Source organism: Crassostrea angulata, chromosome 2 (genome assembly GCF_025612915.1).
Source record: "Crassostrea angulata isolate pt1a10 chromosome 2, ASM2561291v2, whole genome shotgun sequence".
Taxonomy (NCBI): Eukaryota; Metazoa; Mollusca; class Bivalvia; order Ostreida; family Ostreidae; genus Magallana; species Magallana angulata.
This window is the reverse complement of record NC_069112.1, coordinates 63172087-63187570: the sequence shown is the minus strand read 5'-3', so window position 1 is coordinate 63187570 and position 15484 is coordinate 63172087. Positions and strand designations below refer to the sequence as shown.

Genomic DNA, 15484 nt, shown 5'->3' with positions numbered 1-15484 from the left:
AAAGGGGCATTTTTTCACAATGATGAGGATTCCCTTTTTATATGGCGTGAATTCTGCCATATTTGTCTGTGTAACCATTTTAAAATTTATTTCATGGTCTTAAAATAGATCCAGTGTTCTGTGATGTCACACTTTTTTGTAAGACTTTGAATTCTTTAAAAATTGTGCAAGATAGTTTTATTTATTTTATGTGAATATAATCACATGGATGTAATTAAAATTATTAGTATGTTCAAGATATTTTCGCACTTAATTTTATACTAAATTTCCAAATTTGTATATATTTTATCTATGCAAAGGGGAAATAACTTTTTTCTGACTTTTCTCTCAGTTGTATGTCTAAATGCTATAGTTTTTTCCTATTCCAACGATTAATTTTAAAATATTTTTGTAATTTTAGTTTTCTGATAAAGTTGACATTAAAATTAAACAAGAAAAACAAATTTCTGCCTACAAGATTTTACTTTTAACAAAAAAAAATTTTTCTAATGCTAAATTATGCTTTAGTTTATGTTTATCTGGCATCTCTAAAAGTGTGATGACATTTTCTAACATTTTTTCTAACAATTGATGACATTTAAGTCTATTAAGTCGAAATCAGTTCGGTTTTCAACTTTCCTCAGATAATTTAACGAGTATGGAGCTACCTTAAATAAGATAGTACAAATTTCCCTTAAAATTCCACACCGATTTATGTACAACGTTGCATGGGGAAAAAAATAACATCAAATTCTGTAACTTTTATTTTTCTATTTTATCTGCTACTCCTTTGGGGAAAATTAGCATAGAAACTGCAACACCTTCTTTCATGTTACTAGTCTAAGTTAGTCTAACTAATAACAAAGAATTGAACAGAATAATAAAGATTTGGAACGTATACAAATACAAAAAAATCAAGAATTGTAAATAAAGAAAGTTAACACTGAACAATTATAATAAAAATTGTCAGAATTTCACTGTAAATACATATATATATATATATATATATATATATATATATATATATATATATATATATATATATATAAAACAGTAATACATTTACAAATTTATGTATCGGATGATATATTCTTTTATTCAATTGTTTAAAAGAAAAACCAATAAAATCGCAATAACCCCTCTCTTTGCAGTAACATTAGTGAAAATACCGGTATCCAAGCAAATGCCGTTCTGTTGATAAAACTTTGAATATCTTTCTAATAAGAGTCTTGACAGATGCAATTAGTTGTTTCAAAAACGCAACTCCATATCAGAAAATTGATCCCATAGGACTATGATTTTATTCGATAACCTTGTTAATTTACTAAACTCCCACAATATTACCATAAATACCATACTATGTAAACATTTGTAAAAAAGAATATTTAATATTGTAAACAATTTTAAAATTGCCAAAACACTACAATCATATCAGTCGTTTTGAATTTCATTTAAATTATTCCTTTTAGTGCCACTTCATCCATCAACTTAAACTTCTTTTTAAAAAAAGTTAAATTCTTAATTAAAGGGGCATGGTCATGATTTTTGTCGAAATTTATTTTCCCAGTATAATGTTTACAAGGCAACCAAAATTTAGGTGTCAATTGTTGAGATATAAGCGAGTTACAGAGCTTACAATTCATTGCTGTGTAAACAAAGCTTTTGTTTACATTTAGTACGTTGGAGTGAAAACACTAGTTTTAGACCGAAAATAAATATGGTAAACGTTAAGATTTTTTTTACAGACCGAGAGCTACAGATTAAGAATACGACAAGTCTCGCGCTTGTGCGCATATCATACTGAGTTTGAATATCATTGTCCGAGTCCAGGCTTTTTACCCCCTCAGGAAACAACAGACAGTCAACAAACAAAAAAGCCTCGAATTTTCACAAAAGCCGAGGCCAAATCAAGCATGTATTGAACTGTTTAACATGTTGTTTTTTATCTTTTAAAAGATACAGTCCCTGTTGCTGGCAGGAAATCTTTAAAATCGAAGGGGAAAATAGGGAATTATTTTGTCTATAACATGATTTGTAGTGAAACTTTGGAATTGTACTGGTTTGAGACCTTCATTCAAAACGGAGAAAAAAATGATATTATGTACGGGTTAACAAATCTGCAGACCTTCGCAAATTGTTAATTTATACCTTAGAACATTATTCACGTTTATCGAAATGAATCAAACACATATGACCTAGAATCATATAAGTAATTTTACATTTGAAACACTATCCGTCTTAAATTTATCAGCTAAAAATTGATAATTTTTCATTATAGTGGAAAAAAAACCAAGCGACCTAATTAGGATAGAATTAACAATTTGTGGATGTTTAACTACTTTTCGAACTTTTCTGGCAACGTTTTTATTTCCGAATTATTTTTAGGTATTACGAATTCATTGTGTATGTTTTGTTTTCTCTATTGTTTATGATGTATATTGATCAGTAAGATTTAAAAAAATTATCCCTGAATGCTTATATAATGATAGAAGGTTTCATTTAAGGTGGAGTAATCCTTCTAGCGCCTCTCTCACAGGTGAATGAAACGTGACACCTGTATTCTGATTGTTATCTATAAACGTATTTGAATTCGTAATTTATTCATAAAATCATTTTTTAAAGTCTCGGAAATCACTTGGTGGGCATGTTTGTTTAATAATGAATGCCAGGGTGTATATTTATAAGGGCTTTCACAATTCGTAACAGAAAAAAAATTCACCTTTCTTTATAAATTGAAAAAACGCATTTTGTACAAAAATATCTTAAACTATACTAAGGGTTGAACTTCCGATATACTTACGTTGGGATAAATGTCTTACGGGAAAGTTTGTTTTGTACATCAAAAAGCGAGTATGCTAAAATCATATTGACAAACGGTTAATAGTACGATTTCCTAGTAGATACTTTTTGATGATGTATAACATAAATGCAATTTATAAACCACTAAATTTTCATCGGTGATCTAGACATCAGTGAAAAAGGTAAGTTTTTTTAATCATGATAAACTACTTAATGATAAGAAAAGACAGGCAACTCTACAAACTATACATGCACTGCGAAAATTTCCGTTAATCCATTAAATACATGATATCCTCAAGTTCTTCTTCAATGTTATCAAATCTCGACTGTAAGTCTGTTAAGCGTCTTTCAGTTTCTTCTTTCTCTTCTTTCAACTCTTCTTGTCTTTGAATCATCTTCAATAAACTATTGTCAATGTCAATCTTCATTTCTCTCTTCTTCATATACTTCTTCCTCATCTCTTATCTGCTCTAGGTCTTCACAAGAAGTACCCACTTCTTTGGTAGATTTTAAGGGGAGCTTGGGATAACTGTAATTTTATTAAAAGAAGTTTTTTTAAAAAAAAGGAAGGGAGTTACAATGATACATGATTTTATATTTTGTGTTTAAAAATTAGTGAAAATTAAAACAAGGATAAACATTTGGTAGACAAAATGTTTATTATTTTATTGGAGGAGAATGGTCTAGATTTGTATAAAAAAGTTTTTTTATACCCCTGCAAACGAAGTTTAGGGGGGTATATTGGTTTCACCCTGTCCGTCTGTCTGTCTGTCCGTCTGTCTGTAGACGCAACTTTTTCCCCCCTATAGAATTTTTTATTACTGCATGGAACAGTTTGAAAATTTGTACATATGTTGAACACCATATGAAGATGTGCACCTGCAATTTTTTTTAAGATCAGACAAGATTTAATGATTTTATGACAGTTTTCATTTTCCTTATTCTATATATTGTACACGAATGTTGAAAAGTAAGGGAGGTAATCCTTACAGATTTTATTAATTAATTAATAGAAAACACTCTAAAATATATTTATATAAATACATCCAATTGGAGTTTTTTGTCTTTATGTCTTAATTAATACAAAAAAATTATTTTTTATAAGTATTCTATCAACTGACAATGCAAAGTTTTTGTTTGCCAATGATAAATTCTTAGGAGCTAATAAGAACATCAAAGACAAGTGTGGCTGAATTCATTTGTCCCAAGGGAGCCATTATCTGAGCCATGGTTCAGATGGAGCATGTGTTTAGGGGAAATTGATAATCTGTAAAATGGGTGATGGTTTTGGGGCTATTTTAAAACTGTTTCATGTAAACCAAAAGGTCTATCATTATAAGGAAATAAATAATATAATTATTAATAAAGAAGTTAAACTATTTTTAGAGGTTGTTTAAATTTATTTGTCAAGTAAATTGATGAAGTGACCCTATTGGGCATTAATTTAAATGAAATTCAAAATTACTGATATGATTGTAGTGTTTTGGCAATTTTAAAATTGTTTGTAATATTAAATTTTCTTTTTTACATATTTTTACATAGTATGGTAATTATGATAATGTTTTGGGAGTTTATTAAATTTAACAAGTTCATCAAAGAAAATCATAGTCCTATGGGATAAATTTTCTGATATGGAGTTCCATTGTGCCATAGGAGAAAGTGAGGAAAATTTGAAACAACTAATTGCATCTGTCAAGACTCTTACTAGAAAGATATTGAAAGTTTTATCAACAGAAGAGCATTGCTTGGCTACCGGTATTTCTATTCACTGCAATGGGAGGGGTTATTGTCATTTTGTTGGTTTTTCAAATTAAAAAAATATGTCATCAAATACAAACATTTGTAAATGTATTACTGTTATAGATATGTATTTACAGTGAAATTCTAACAATTTTGATTTTAATTTTTCTTTGTTAACTAATTTTTTTTTTTTTACAATTCTAGAAATTTTTTTTGTATGTGTTCCAAACCTTTATTATTCAATTCAATTATTTGTCCCATTTGAAATTAGCCTAGCGGGGGTATTAGTCCCATTAGGACAGTTCTAGTTTCTATTTTTTCTCTACAGTAAATTATTTTTTTAAATTTGCTTTAAATAAAACACCAAACCTAAATGTGAGATGTACACTGTTATTTTCTGTGAATTGAACCGAAAGACTGCTATTTTCTGTCAAGTTACTTCTAAAAAAAATGAAGAAATGAATATTTTAAAAAAAATTAAAAGGTTAAATAAAGACAAAAATAAATTTTAAAAAATCTGCACAGATGTAAAAAAATAACTACTTACATAATAATTACTTCCATCTTTTTGGCGGGTAAAATTTAATTGTTCAGATCTGCTGAAAAAATGAACTTGTCCTATCAGGTCCGTAAGTTTCGGCGGGGGGATAAGGCCCCACGTGTGTCAAGTTGGCAACACTGGTAAAATAATGAGGAAAGTATCCTTTTTTCAGGGAGTCGAGCTAAAATGCTTTTGGCAGTTTCCCGAGGGCCATGGGCAGAAAATTGAACGAGTCCAAGAACCTGATGTTCAGTTTACCGACGTTGAACATCTGAATCTTACTGCCTCTGTAGATGACGAAGGACGGGCGAATGGTCTGCGAAATCAGGTATTGAATGAGAAAGCAGCCGTCATAAGAAAGGTTGTGGAAGAAGACCGTAAACCCCTTGTGCGTGTCACTGAACATACAGATCCCCAGATCGTGCAAGGTCTCGAAGACTCGTTCGCGTCTCCCACATGTGTTGGTACAGGGAGGTTTAAGGTACTTCTTGGTCTTCTTATCGATCTTGGAACAAGCGGAGCATCGATCTCCGCAATGCGAAAACGTGCTGTCGGAAGTCAGATTTCCCTCCTCGCATTCCGAACATGCGGTCCGACACATAGCAAGAACGAACGAATGTCTGGCTTGCCCGCAGTGGGATTTCTGACAGTGCTGACAGAGGCGACAACTCGCACAGGAGCGGTCTTGACAGCGGACACAGTCAGGGTCGGAGGAGGGAGCGTACCCAAATTAGCACTGCACGATTTCGTCTCGCTGGGAGGATTCGATGTCGGCAAATATGTATCGTCGTGGCTCTGGCGGGGAGACCGCTTGAGCTCTGGCGTAACAGAGGTGTTCGGGTTCGACATACTGATGACAGGACTTGCACGTGTAATGTCCGCAGCGATGATCTTCTGGCTTTCTGTCGGAGATGTGAAAGGTCTGCAGACAAAAGGGACACTTGTATGCGGTCTGACAAGGAACGAACCCCTTGTCAGTGAGTGTTTTGTGTCTTCGGTAACACACCTGGGAGCGACAGGTCCGGTGACATTCGGACGGAGTTCTCGACCCTTGCGGCAGTCATACGACTGACACACGCCACAGTAATTCACGCAGTGGTGACGGTAAGGTTTCTTAAATGGCACGAGACAGTGCTGACAAAAGTAAGAACTGGTGAAAAATCCAGTGATGTTAGGAATGGCGTGAAAGTGTTCCTTGTCGTTTATGTCTTCGTGGTACAGAAAAACTTTCTTGCGTTCTTGATCGTGGTAGGCGCTGATGTACTAAAACGTATCCCCCATACTTGCACTGATGACATATAAGTTTATATTCAGGAATTCTTCCAGGCGAGGGATGCAGGCATAAGTCAAGGGTTTGTCCGCGACAATCCCTAGGGCCTCGCAGACTCGAATCGTCAAGAGGTCTTGTGCCCGCTGATGATTAGCGCGTAGATCGTTATAATACCAGATTGGACACACCCCAAAATGAATGAGCATTTCTCCGGTAGTGAATGTTGGCTGTCGCCTCTGGAATTTGCGGAACTCATCTGGATGAAGCTTACAGGCGCCGGCGAGGGCAACAAGAGTAGCCCGAACAAGACAGATGTTGTCGTCGTTGTAGATCGCCACAATCGAACGCTTTTTGGCAGTCTTAGGAGCCAAAGTCGACATCTTGCGCCCTTTGCCCCCTCGCGGATATCGGATAGCTCCTACATCGACCCGACATGAGGAATCAAAAGCCACATCCTCATTACTATTAAGAACGTGGGTCAAGGTTTCCAGCACGGTGTCCGTATTCATGTTTTCCATTGGACGGAAGGGAACGAACACCGGTAGGTCAAGTCCTTCGTTGTGAATGGCCACACGGACAATATCTCCAGGACGAAGGTCTCTTTTGACTCGATCAAGCATTTTTTGGAAGGCTTCCCTGAGAAGGTCGAACACCTCGTTCATTTTTTCTGCTCACCAAAGAGGCGGTCGTTGAAAGTCAGTTCGTATGAGACTTCTTTGACCCCCATTGTCTTGAGAGCCTTTTCCTTAAGCAGACGGATGTTGAAATCGTCCCTCCCGCCTCCAATTTGCACTGTCGAGTCCCGAGCGAAGGAAGGTCCTGGTAACTCATGAAAGTCACATGCATGGACCGCATCTAGCAAGTCATCACCTTCGGCAAGAGTCACCTCGCTCCAGTCAATGTCTTCCAGATCTGTGAACAGGTCTTGTCCCTGGACATCTGATCTAAAAAAAAAACCAAACAAACATAAAATTTCTATTGATTATCTATAAAACTAAATCAGCTGTATAATGAATATTTAAATAAAATATCTAGGATGTAAAAAAAAAAATTGATAAGTTAAACTGAAAATTAGCCTGTCAATGAACTAAGTGTACATAAAAATTAGTCTGTCACTGAACTAAACATTTATTTTTTCCCCTCTCTTTTCAGTTTAGAACAATTTTAATTCTTGTTTTATCTTTAATATGAATTACTTGGTATTACATTTTGGTAGGAAGTTTTATTTATCTAATAATTTTTTTTTTATTATGTGTTTACTATTTTCAATGACAAAAAATAACTGTATTTTTTTTACATATTTTCATTTTTTTTAAAATAAATTTCAATTTAGAAACTGAAGACCTAATCGATACAACGCAACAAGTACTGTTCTAGTTTGTAAAAGACCTAGTCGTTACAGTGCAAAAAGCACTACTCTAGTCTATTTGGTAAGTCCTAGTCGTTACAGTGCAAAAACCACTGCTTTAGTTCTTTTTAAAAGTCCTAGTCGTTACAGTTCAACAAGCACTACTCTAGATTTTATTTCATAAAGAACTCGCGTTGTAGTGCAACACAGTGTTACCGATTTTTTAAAGAAATGATAATGCAGTGTTGCAACCACTATTGAAATAAAACCACTATTGAAATAAATTATTTCAATAGTGGTTGGGAATGCATTTCATTAGAAAAATCACTTTGCAACCACTATTGAAATAAAACCACTATTAAAATAAATTATTTCAATAGTGGTTGGGAATGTATTTCATTTGAAGAATCACTTTGCAACCACTATTGAAATACACCAACTATTGAAATAAACTATTTAAATAGTGTTCCAGGATGTATTCCATTTTGAAAATCAATTTACAGACACTGTTGAAGTACATAAATATTACTTTGAAAATTTAAATTTTTTTCTTTACATTTCTCCTTCTACAAACATATCATGTCCAATGAATAATGCATATTATTTGCACAATAGTGAAAATCTTGTAAATTGCCAGAACTTCTATTCAAACCCCCAGCTGTACATTGAAAAATTAATTATTGATAAATATTATTATAAATATCACTATTGAGATAAATTATTTCAATAGTAGTTGGGGGTGTACTTCATTACGACCACTATTGAAATATGTTATTTCAATAGTGGTTAAGGAAGCGTTTCATTTCAACCACTATTGAAATAAGTTATTTCAATAGTGGTTAGGGATACCTTTCATTTCAACCACTATTGAAATAAAGTATTTCAATAGTGGTTTATGAAGCATTAGTAGTAAGTAGGACAGAGTGCAGTCACTCTACAGTCAGGATGACGTCATGGGTTTTCCCCATAAACGAGGTCAAAGGGGGAGTCTGCAGTCAGGGGGGAGTCTACAGTCAGGGGGTGGTTTACAGTCAAGGGTCAGACTACAGTCAGGGGGTGGTTTACAGTCAAGGTGAACTCTACAGTCAAGGGGTACTCTACAGTCAAGGGTTAGTCTACAGTTAGGGGTAGTTTTTAGATAAATACAACGATGATACTGATTTGTTATTAAAAATGGAAACTAAGGAGAAGCAGTACAAATGGAAAATTGTAGCCTGGAATGCTTTAAAAAACAGTGACAAGAAAAAATGGACTTTACAAGAGAGTCAATGGTTTGACAAAAAACAGGCATGTATGAATGATTTTAAAGAAAAAATGAAAAACGGTTACGATGTTGTAGACAGCTGGGGATCCGAAGAATACCTAATGAAACGTCAAATTATGCCCAGAAGGACTTATACGATTTAAGTTACACATGGAGATTTTTGCGTTAATTTTTCATTGGATGACCATACGAGTTTAGGGTATAAAAAGCTAGACAACACAAAAACACAATCAGTGTGACAAAAATGGCTGAACAAATGGTCATGATGGAACTTCTAACAAATAACTGTGGAAACGAGTGTAAAGGCATGCTAAATGATGAGTTGAAAAAAAGAATAAAAATTATTATACCTGGGATTTTTGCGGTCGCACTCATTATTTCTTTGTTCGTTGTTGTCAGTGTCCTACACCAGAAGAAGAAAGACGACACTCTGATAGACTGTGTTTTACGTCCTACATTAAAAACTGAACTTAAAACTTGTTCATTTGTGGATCAGTACCCCCTTTCAGATGAGATTTACGTCAGGATATGTGTCAACGAAACTGTCCAGATTGATATAAGACGGTTTCATAATGGAAAACCTGGAGACGAAGGAATTACCTTGACCAGAACACAGTGGCAATACTTGAAAGCATCTGTAAATCATATGGATGTTTCTATTTTAAAGCATAGAAAAGTGAGAAATAATAAATCAGGGGATGAAGAATAAGAACAAGACTGTGCACTTTTCAGAAACGGTTACGGTTATCCTTATTCCCTATGAAGAACGAAAAGGGGAATGGATGATCATGGCTTTGGACAGATATCGCTTTAAAAGAAGAATAGAAAACGCATCAAATATAATAAGCCCTGTATTGGAGAAACATTTACAAATAATAGTAAGAAATTACACTACGCTAGATGATGACAGTCAAAGACAGCATCCTATTTTAATATCAGAACTTACAGTCAAGGAGGAGTCTGCAGTCAAGGAGCAGTCTACAGTCAAGGAGGAGTCTACAGTCAAGGGGGAGTCTACAGTCAAGGAGCAGTCTACAGTCAAGGAGGAGTCTACAGTCAAGGAGCAGTCTACAGTCAATGACGTCATACGATTACACACACCAAGTGATCTAAATTGTATATAAACTTAAATCAATTTGGAAATTTTACCAGTTCTTGTCGTCAGCAAGATGGAGCAAAAACACCAAGATCTCATCAAAGCAAACTACTCTACATTGGTAAAAAAGATGATGTCTGGTTCAGTAGCAGGACACTTATACGCTTCGCACATTATTACAGATGAAATGAGACAGAAAATAGAAGCCGAAAAGACCAGTTATGACAAAAACAGGAAACTATTAAACATTATTTTGCGTCGAGGTTCTACTGCTTTTATGGGACTCCGGAAGGCATTACTCAAAGCTAACCAAGGCGACCTATCAAGACTCCTGATGAACACTGATGAAGATTCAAAAACCGAATACGAAAAGAAGTTAGCCATGGCAAGGTCGTTAGTGATCAACACAAAAGACAGGGGTATGTCTGAATCTAAAAAAGACAAGCGTTTGCAGGAGCAAAGATGCAGAATACCATTAGATGACGTAAACGACCTCTTCCTCACTGTCATGCCTTACAAGGGGATACTTTACATACATATCCGACACCTTGCAGAGTCCCACGGCCGACTCATTGCCACAAAGAAGGGGGTTACCTTTCCTTTAGACCGATGGTTAAAGTTTGAAGCTCCTTTACCAGATATCCAAAGCTACATCGACAATGTCGGACAAGAAAATGACGAAGCACAGTGGCATGTTGGCGGAGGAGTGTTCGTTTCGTTATCACCGAACAATCCTACAGTAGACATAAGACATTTCTGGAAACCATATGACGCTACACAACCAGTCCCAACAAAGAAGGGAGTCACACTAAACAGGAACAAGTTGGCAAGACTTGGCTATGCTGTCGAAGAGATGCATGAGTATGTTCCGGAGTTAAAAGACGTAGAACTTTGCATGCTGAGCGAGTCTCACCAGAATCAACTTGGAATGCTTAACTGTCCCGAATGTACTCCTTTCGGATATGACCCACAAGAGACTCTACCCTCCTCCATGGAATGTAACCCTGGAGATTCTCAAGATCTAATGAACAGGGAGCGTGATTTTGAATGACAACTTTTTAAATTAATAATTTACGTTTGGTGGCTAAGATATATATCTATACATCTATTCATATAAATATATCTATACATGTATATATTATGTATGAAAACATTGATTTATAACAAAAATAAAATGATAATCGACCAAACAAGACTTGTGTTTTGCTATAAAACTGTGCTCTTAGAATCATGTAGATAGTTTGTGTCAAGTATGTCAAACTACACGGATTACTTACGGGAGCTTTATTATACACCCGGTAAACCAGGCGCATTTGCTGGTCCCGAAAAATTGTATCAAGCTGTAAAATCAGAGGGCAAATATAAGATTGGTAGACAAAAAATTAAACAGTTTTTAAATAACGAAGATGCTTACGGCCTGTTTAAGCCGATTCGAAAGACATTTCCTCGCTCAAATGTGGTTGTTGACACGATTGATTCTATGTGGGATGGTGATTTGGCAGACGTCAGCAATATAGCGTCTCATAACGATGGATACAAATTTTTGCTAGTGTTAATAGACATATTCAGTCGATTTTTATTCATAGTTCCTTTGAAAAATAAAAAAAATCAAACGATCATTGAGGGGTTGAAATCAGTTTTTCAAAAAGGGAGAAAACCGCAAACATTGAGAACAGATAAGGGTAGCGAATTTAAAAATCGTTGGGTAAAATCTTTCTTAAAAAAAGAAGGTATTAGTGTTATATACACCCAAAACGAAACTAAAGCAAATTATGCAGAGAGGGTTATACGCACCACGAAAAATTTAATGTATCGCTATTTCATGAAGACAAGAACCTACCGCTATGTGACTGTATTACAAGACCTGGTGAACAGCTATAACAGAAGACCACACAGATCCTTAGGTAAAAATGCACCCGCTAGTGTCAATAAAGATAATGCTGACGAAATCAGACTAGATACATATTTATCGAGACAGAAAAAGACCAAACTAGACAAGAATGTTAAGGTTCAAGAGGACGTAAAACCATCAAACAAAGTATTACGAAAAAGAATAAAACCTGTGTTCAAGTTCAAAATCGGAGACAATGTGAGAATATCACAACTCAAGCATCCATTTCAAAGAGATTATCAGCAAAAATGGACAGGAGAATATTTTAAAGTGAGTGTCAGATATAAAAGAGGAGGAATTCCTGTGTACAAAGTAAGAGATTTAGACGATGACGCAATCGAAGGTACCTTCTACGAATCGGAACTTCAGAAAGTCATAAAAACAGGAGATGTATTGTACAGAGTTGAAAAAGTGTTGAAAAGGCGGCGTCGGGGGAACATAAAAGAGGCCTTTGTAAAATGGGAAGGATAGCCGCGTAAATTTAACTCATGGATTCCAGAAAGTTCTTTAGAAAACGCCCAATAAAAACGAGCAAGTTTCATCTATCCTTTTTTATTCAGAATGAGCGTCCGAATGGTATTGACGTCTACCGACTGCTCTGAATATTTTGATAACAAACCAAATTGTTTCCGAGTTCAATTAAATAAGCAAATTCCGTTCGAAGGATATTGGTCGGTTGCATTGGCAGAATTCTCAACAGAGAGTTGGATCTCTTCAAAGAAGAAGAAATCGGAGTTGTTTGTGTGTTGTGATATCTGTGAGGAAACGATTGTTGGAGGAAAAGACGCTCCTCTTTTGAGACGTGCATGTCTTGGGGAAAACCCGGAAAACATAACGTTTACTGCACCCTATTACATTCCGGTGAAAATCTGCGAATTACAACAGATCTGTATATATATAACGGACAGAGAAGGAAACTTGGTTTCATTTTTAGATGGACCGGTGGCCGTAACACTTCATTTTAAAAAGTTCCCTTACGTTTTATAATGAACAGTCAGACTTACGTTAGTGACCCCAGAATCTGGGAAGCGTTTTACAAAAACATGGCAGAGAAGAAGTTTAATCCTTACAGGTACAAGCCTAAGCAAATAGGAAGAGGAAGAAAACGACAGAGATCTTACGTCATTCCTTTGAGGCCACACTCACAATTAGAATCTACCGTCAACTCAACTCACGTGACTCCCATAGCTGCAGTGGAGGAAAGGGCGAAAACTGTACACGCGAATGATATCAAAGAAGGTGTTCCATCCGTCAAGGTAGACAGTAAGAGTATAAAAAGGCCCCGTTCTGGATATTCCGTCATTCCTACAAAGAAGAGGAAGAAGGCAGCACGTTCCAATCAAAGACAGAAGAAGAAACCCAAGTCTCGTAAACTAGCTAAGCAGCGAAAATCAATCAAAACAAAGCCGGTTACAAAGAAAAGGCAAATACCTGTCAAGAAAACAAAGTCAGCTCAAGTGAAAAAATTCAAGATTGACGCCTACAAGAGTATCTTTCGGGAATAAATATGGCCTTTTTAAGCGGTGATAACAAAGACATAGCTCAGCCTATGGAACTGTCTCTGTTTGCATCTCCTACCAATCAAGTAGCTGTAGAGAAAGTATATTTCACGGAAGCTAGACCAATATCCAGCATAGGTGTATCAGACACACCAATCGAAATTGTAGTTTCGGGGTCGGGTGCAGAATATATAGATTTAAAAAGAAGTAAATTTTACGTAAAAGCACGGATTTTAAAAGCCGACGGAACAGCTTTGGCTGAACAAGAAAAAACGAGTATCGTCAATCTACCTCTGCAAAGTATGTTTTCTCAGATGGACGTCTATTTAAACAACAAACTGGTGTCCTTCAATACAAACAACTATCCATGGAAAGCGTATATCAAGACAATTTTGTTCAGTGGGAAAGACGACTTGAAATCTCAAAAGCAGTCAGAATTGTTTTATAAAGACGAAGGGGCGATGAACGACGCCAACGCTTACAACGGAGGTAATGCTGGACTGGTGCTACGATACGGTTTTACTGAGCAAAGTAAAACTTTTGAGCTGGAAGGAAATCTGAAGGAAGATATTTTTGATCTTGACAAGTACTTGATAAACGGAGTAGATATTTACATCAAACTATTTAGATCAAGTACCCCGTTTGTAATCATGTCTGCAGAATCCTCCGCAGCTTACAAACTAGAACTGCTGGATGTCGTGTTCAAAGTTGCAAAGGTACGAGTTGATCCTGGAGTATTGCTGAACCACAGTAAACAAATAGAATCGACGCCTGTAAAGTATACGATATCAAGGAACGAACTAAAGATGAACACCATACCCAAAGGATCGACCGAATTTTACTGGGACAACATTTTCCCACAGGCTGTACCAGACCGTATTGTGGTAGCTTTGGTAGACCAAAAAGCTGTCAATGGTGATTATACGGCCAACCCATTCAATTTCGAACACATGGGGGTAACAGATGTCGGTATATACGTCAACGGAGAAAGCGTACCTGGTAGACCACTAAAAACAGACTTTTCGGCGGGACAGTATGTGGCTGCTTACACGCGTTCGTTTGAAGCCTCGGAAAAATGGAACTCTGATGCTGGACTCGATATCTCCCGAGAAAATTTCGGATCGGGATACTCCTTGTTTGTCTTCACCATCGATCCTTGTGGGTTTGGCGAAGAATATTTAAACCTCATTCGTCGAGGAAATACCAGACTGGAACTGAAATTCAAAGAAGCTACAACTAAAGCTGCAAACGCCCTTGTATTTGCTACGTTTTCTTCCCTGCTTGAGGTGGATAAGTCACGTGACATCAATTATATTCAACCATGAACTCGACGCAGATGTTAAATATTGTGAGAACGGACCCATGCTTAAGACGTTACGTAAGAGGAGTGTTTGCTAGCAACACGCTACCTGCAACTGTGACTCAGTTTCCGAGTGCATTTATCGTGAACACACAACCTTTACCGTCCCCCGGAGAACATTGGGTTGCGTTTATTGTGTTTGACTCGTTTCATGTAGAATTTTTTGACAGTCTTGGAAAATCACCAGCCGATTATAATCCCGATATACAGAACTTTTTCAATAAAAATAAAATGCATTGTACTTTCAAAACAATTCCATTGCAACCCTATTATTCTGATTGGTGTGGGCTTTATGTATTGGTGTATTTAATTGCCAGATTGTGTTTCAAATATTCGTTGAATCGTGTGTATGCTTTGTTTCCTAACATACATGTCAATGATACCTTTGTAAAACATTTTATGCATGACTATGTGAGATATTAATAAAATGAGTTCAAACAGTACAATGTGTTATCATATAAATATGAGGTTAAACGCCACGTGCTGTCAGTTTAAGAATGACCAAGGAAAAAGAAACAGTGATCATGAACGACTGGTGGAAAACACAAGATTTGCTTCCATTTTCTGCCCCTACGACTATTTTGATTTGTGGTTGCACACAGAGTGGTAAAACCTATTTTACCAAATCACTTCTCCAACATGCGAATGGAATGTTCTCTGTTCCGGTGGACAAGATTATTTACGCCTACACCGAATA

General features: G+C 36.0%; 2 protein-coding genes and 1 pseudogene across 2 annotated transcripts; 2 read left to right on the top strand and 1 right to left on the bottom strand.

Annotated features, from left to right (window-relative positions):
- Window positions 1-5240: 5240 nt before the first annotated feature.
- LOC128174657 (uncharacterized) lies at window positions 5241-10028 on the bottom strand (annotated as a pseudogene).
- On the top strand, window positions 9317-11111 carry LOC128172683 (uncharacterized). Its single transcript, XM_052838456.1, has one exon. The coding sequence runs from the start codon at window positions 10111-10113 to the stop codon at window positions 11086-11088; it is 978 nt and encodes a 325-aa protein (XP_052694416.1). The 5' UTR covers window positions 9317-10110; the 3' UTR covers window positions 11089-11111.
- Window positions 11112-13435: 2324 nt separating this feature from the next.
- On the top strand, window positions 13436-14752 carry LOC128174656 (uncharacterized protein F54H12.2-like). Its single transcript, XM_052840156.1, has one exon. The coding sequence runs from the start codon at window positions 13436-13438 to the stop codon at window positions 14750-14752; it is 1317 nt and encodes a 438-aa protein (XP_052696116.1).
- The last annotated feature ends 732 nt before the right edge of the window (window positions 14753-15484 follow it).

What these genes read in the sequence shown, in the direction of transcription:
- LOC128172683 (XM_052838456.1), top strand. Translation starts at nt 10,111, where the DNA reads ATGGAGCAAAAACACCAAGATCTCATCAAAGCAAACTACTCTACATTG.
- LOC128174656 (XM_052840156.1), top strand. Translation starts at nt 13,436, where the DNA reads ATGGCCTTTTTAAGCGGTGATAACAAAGACATAGCTCAGCCTATGGAA.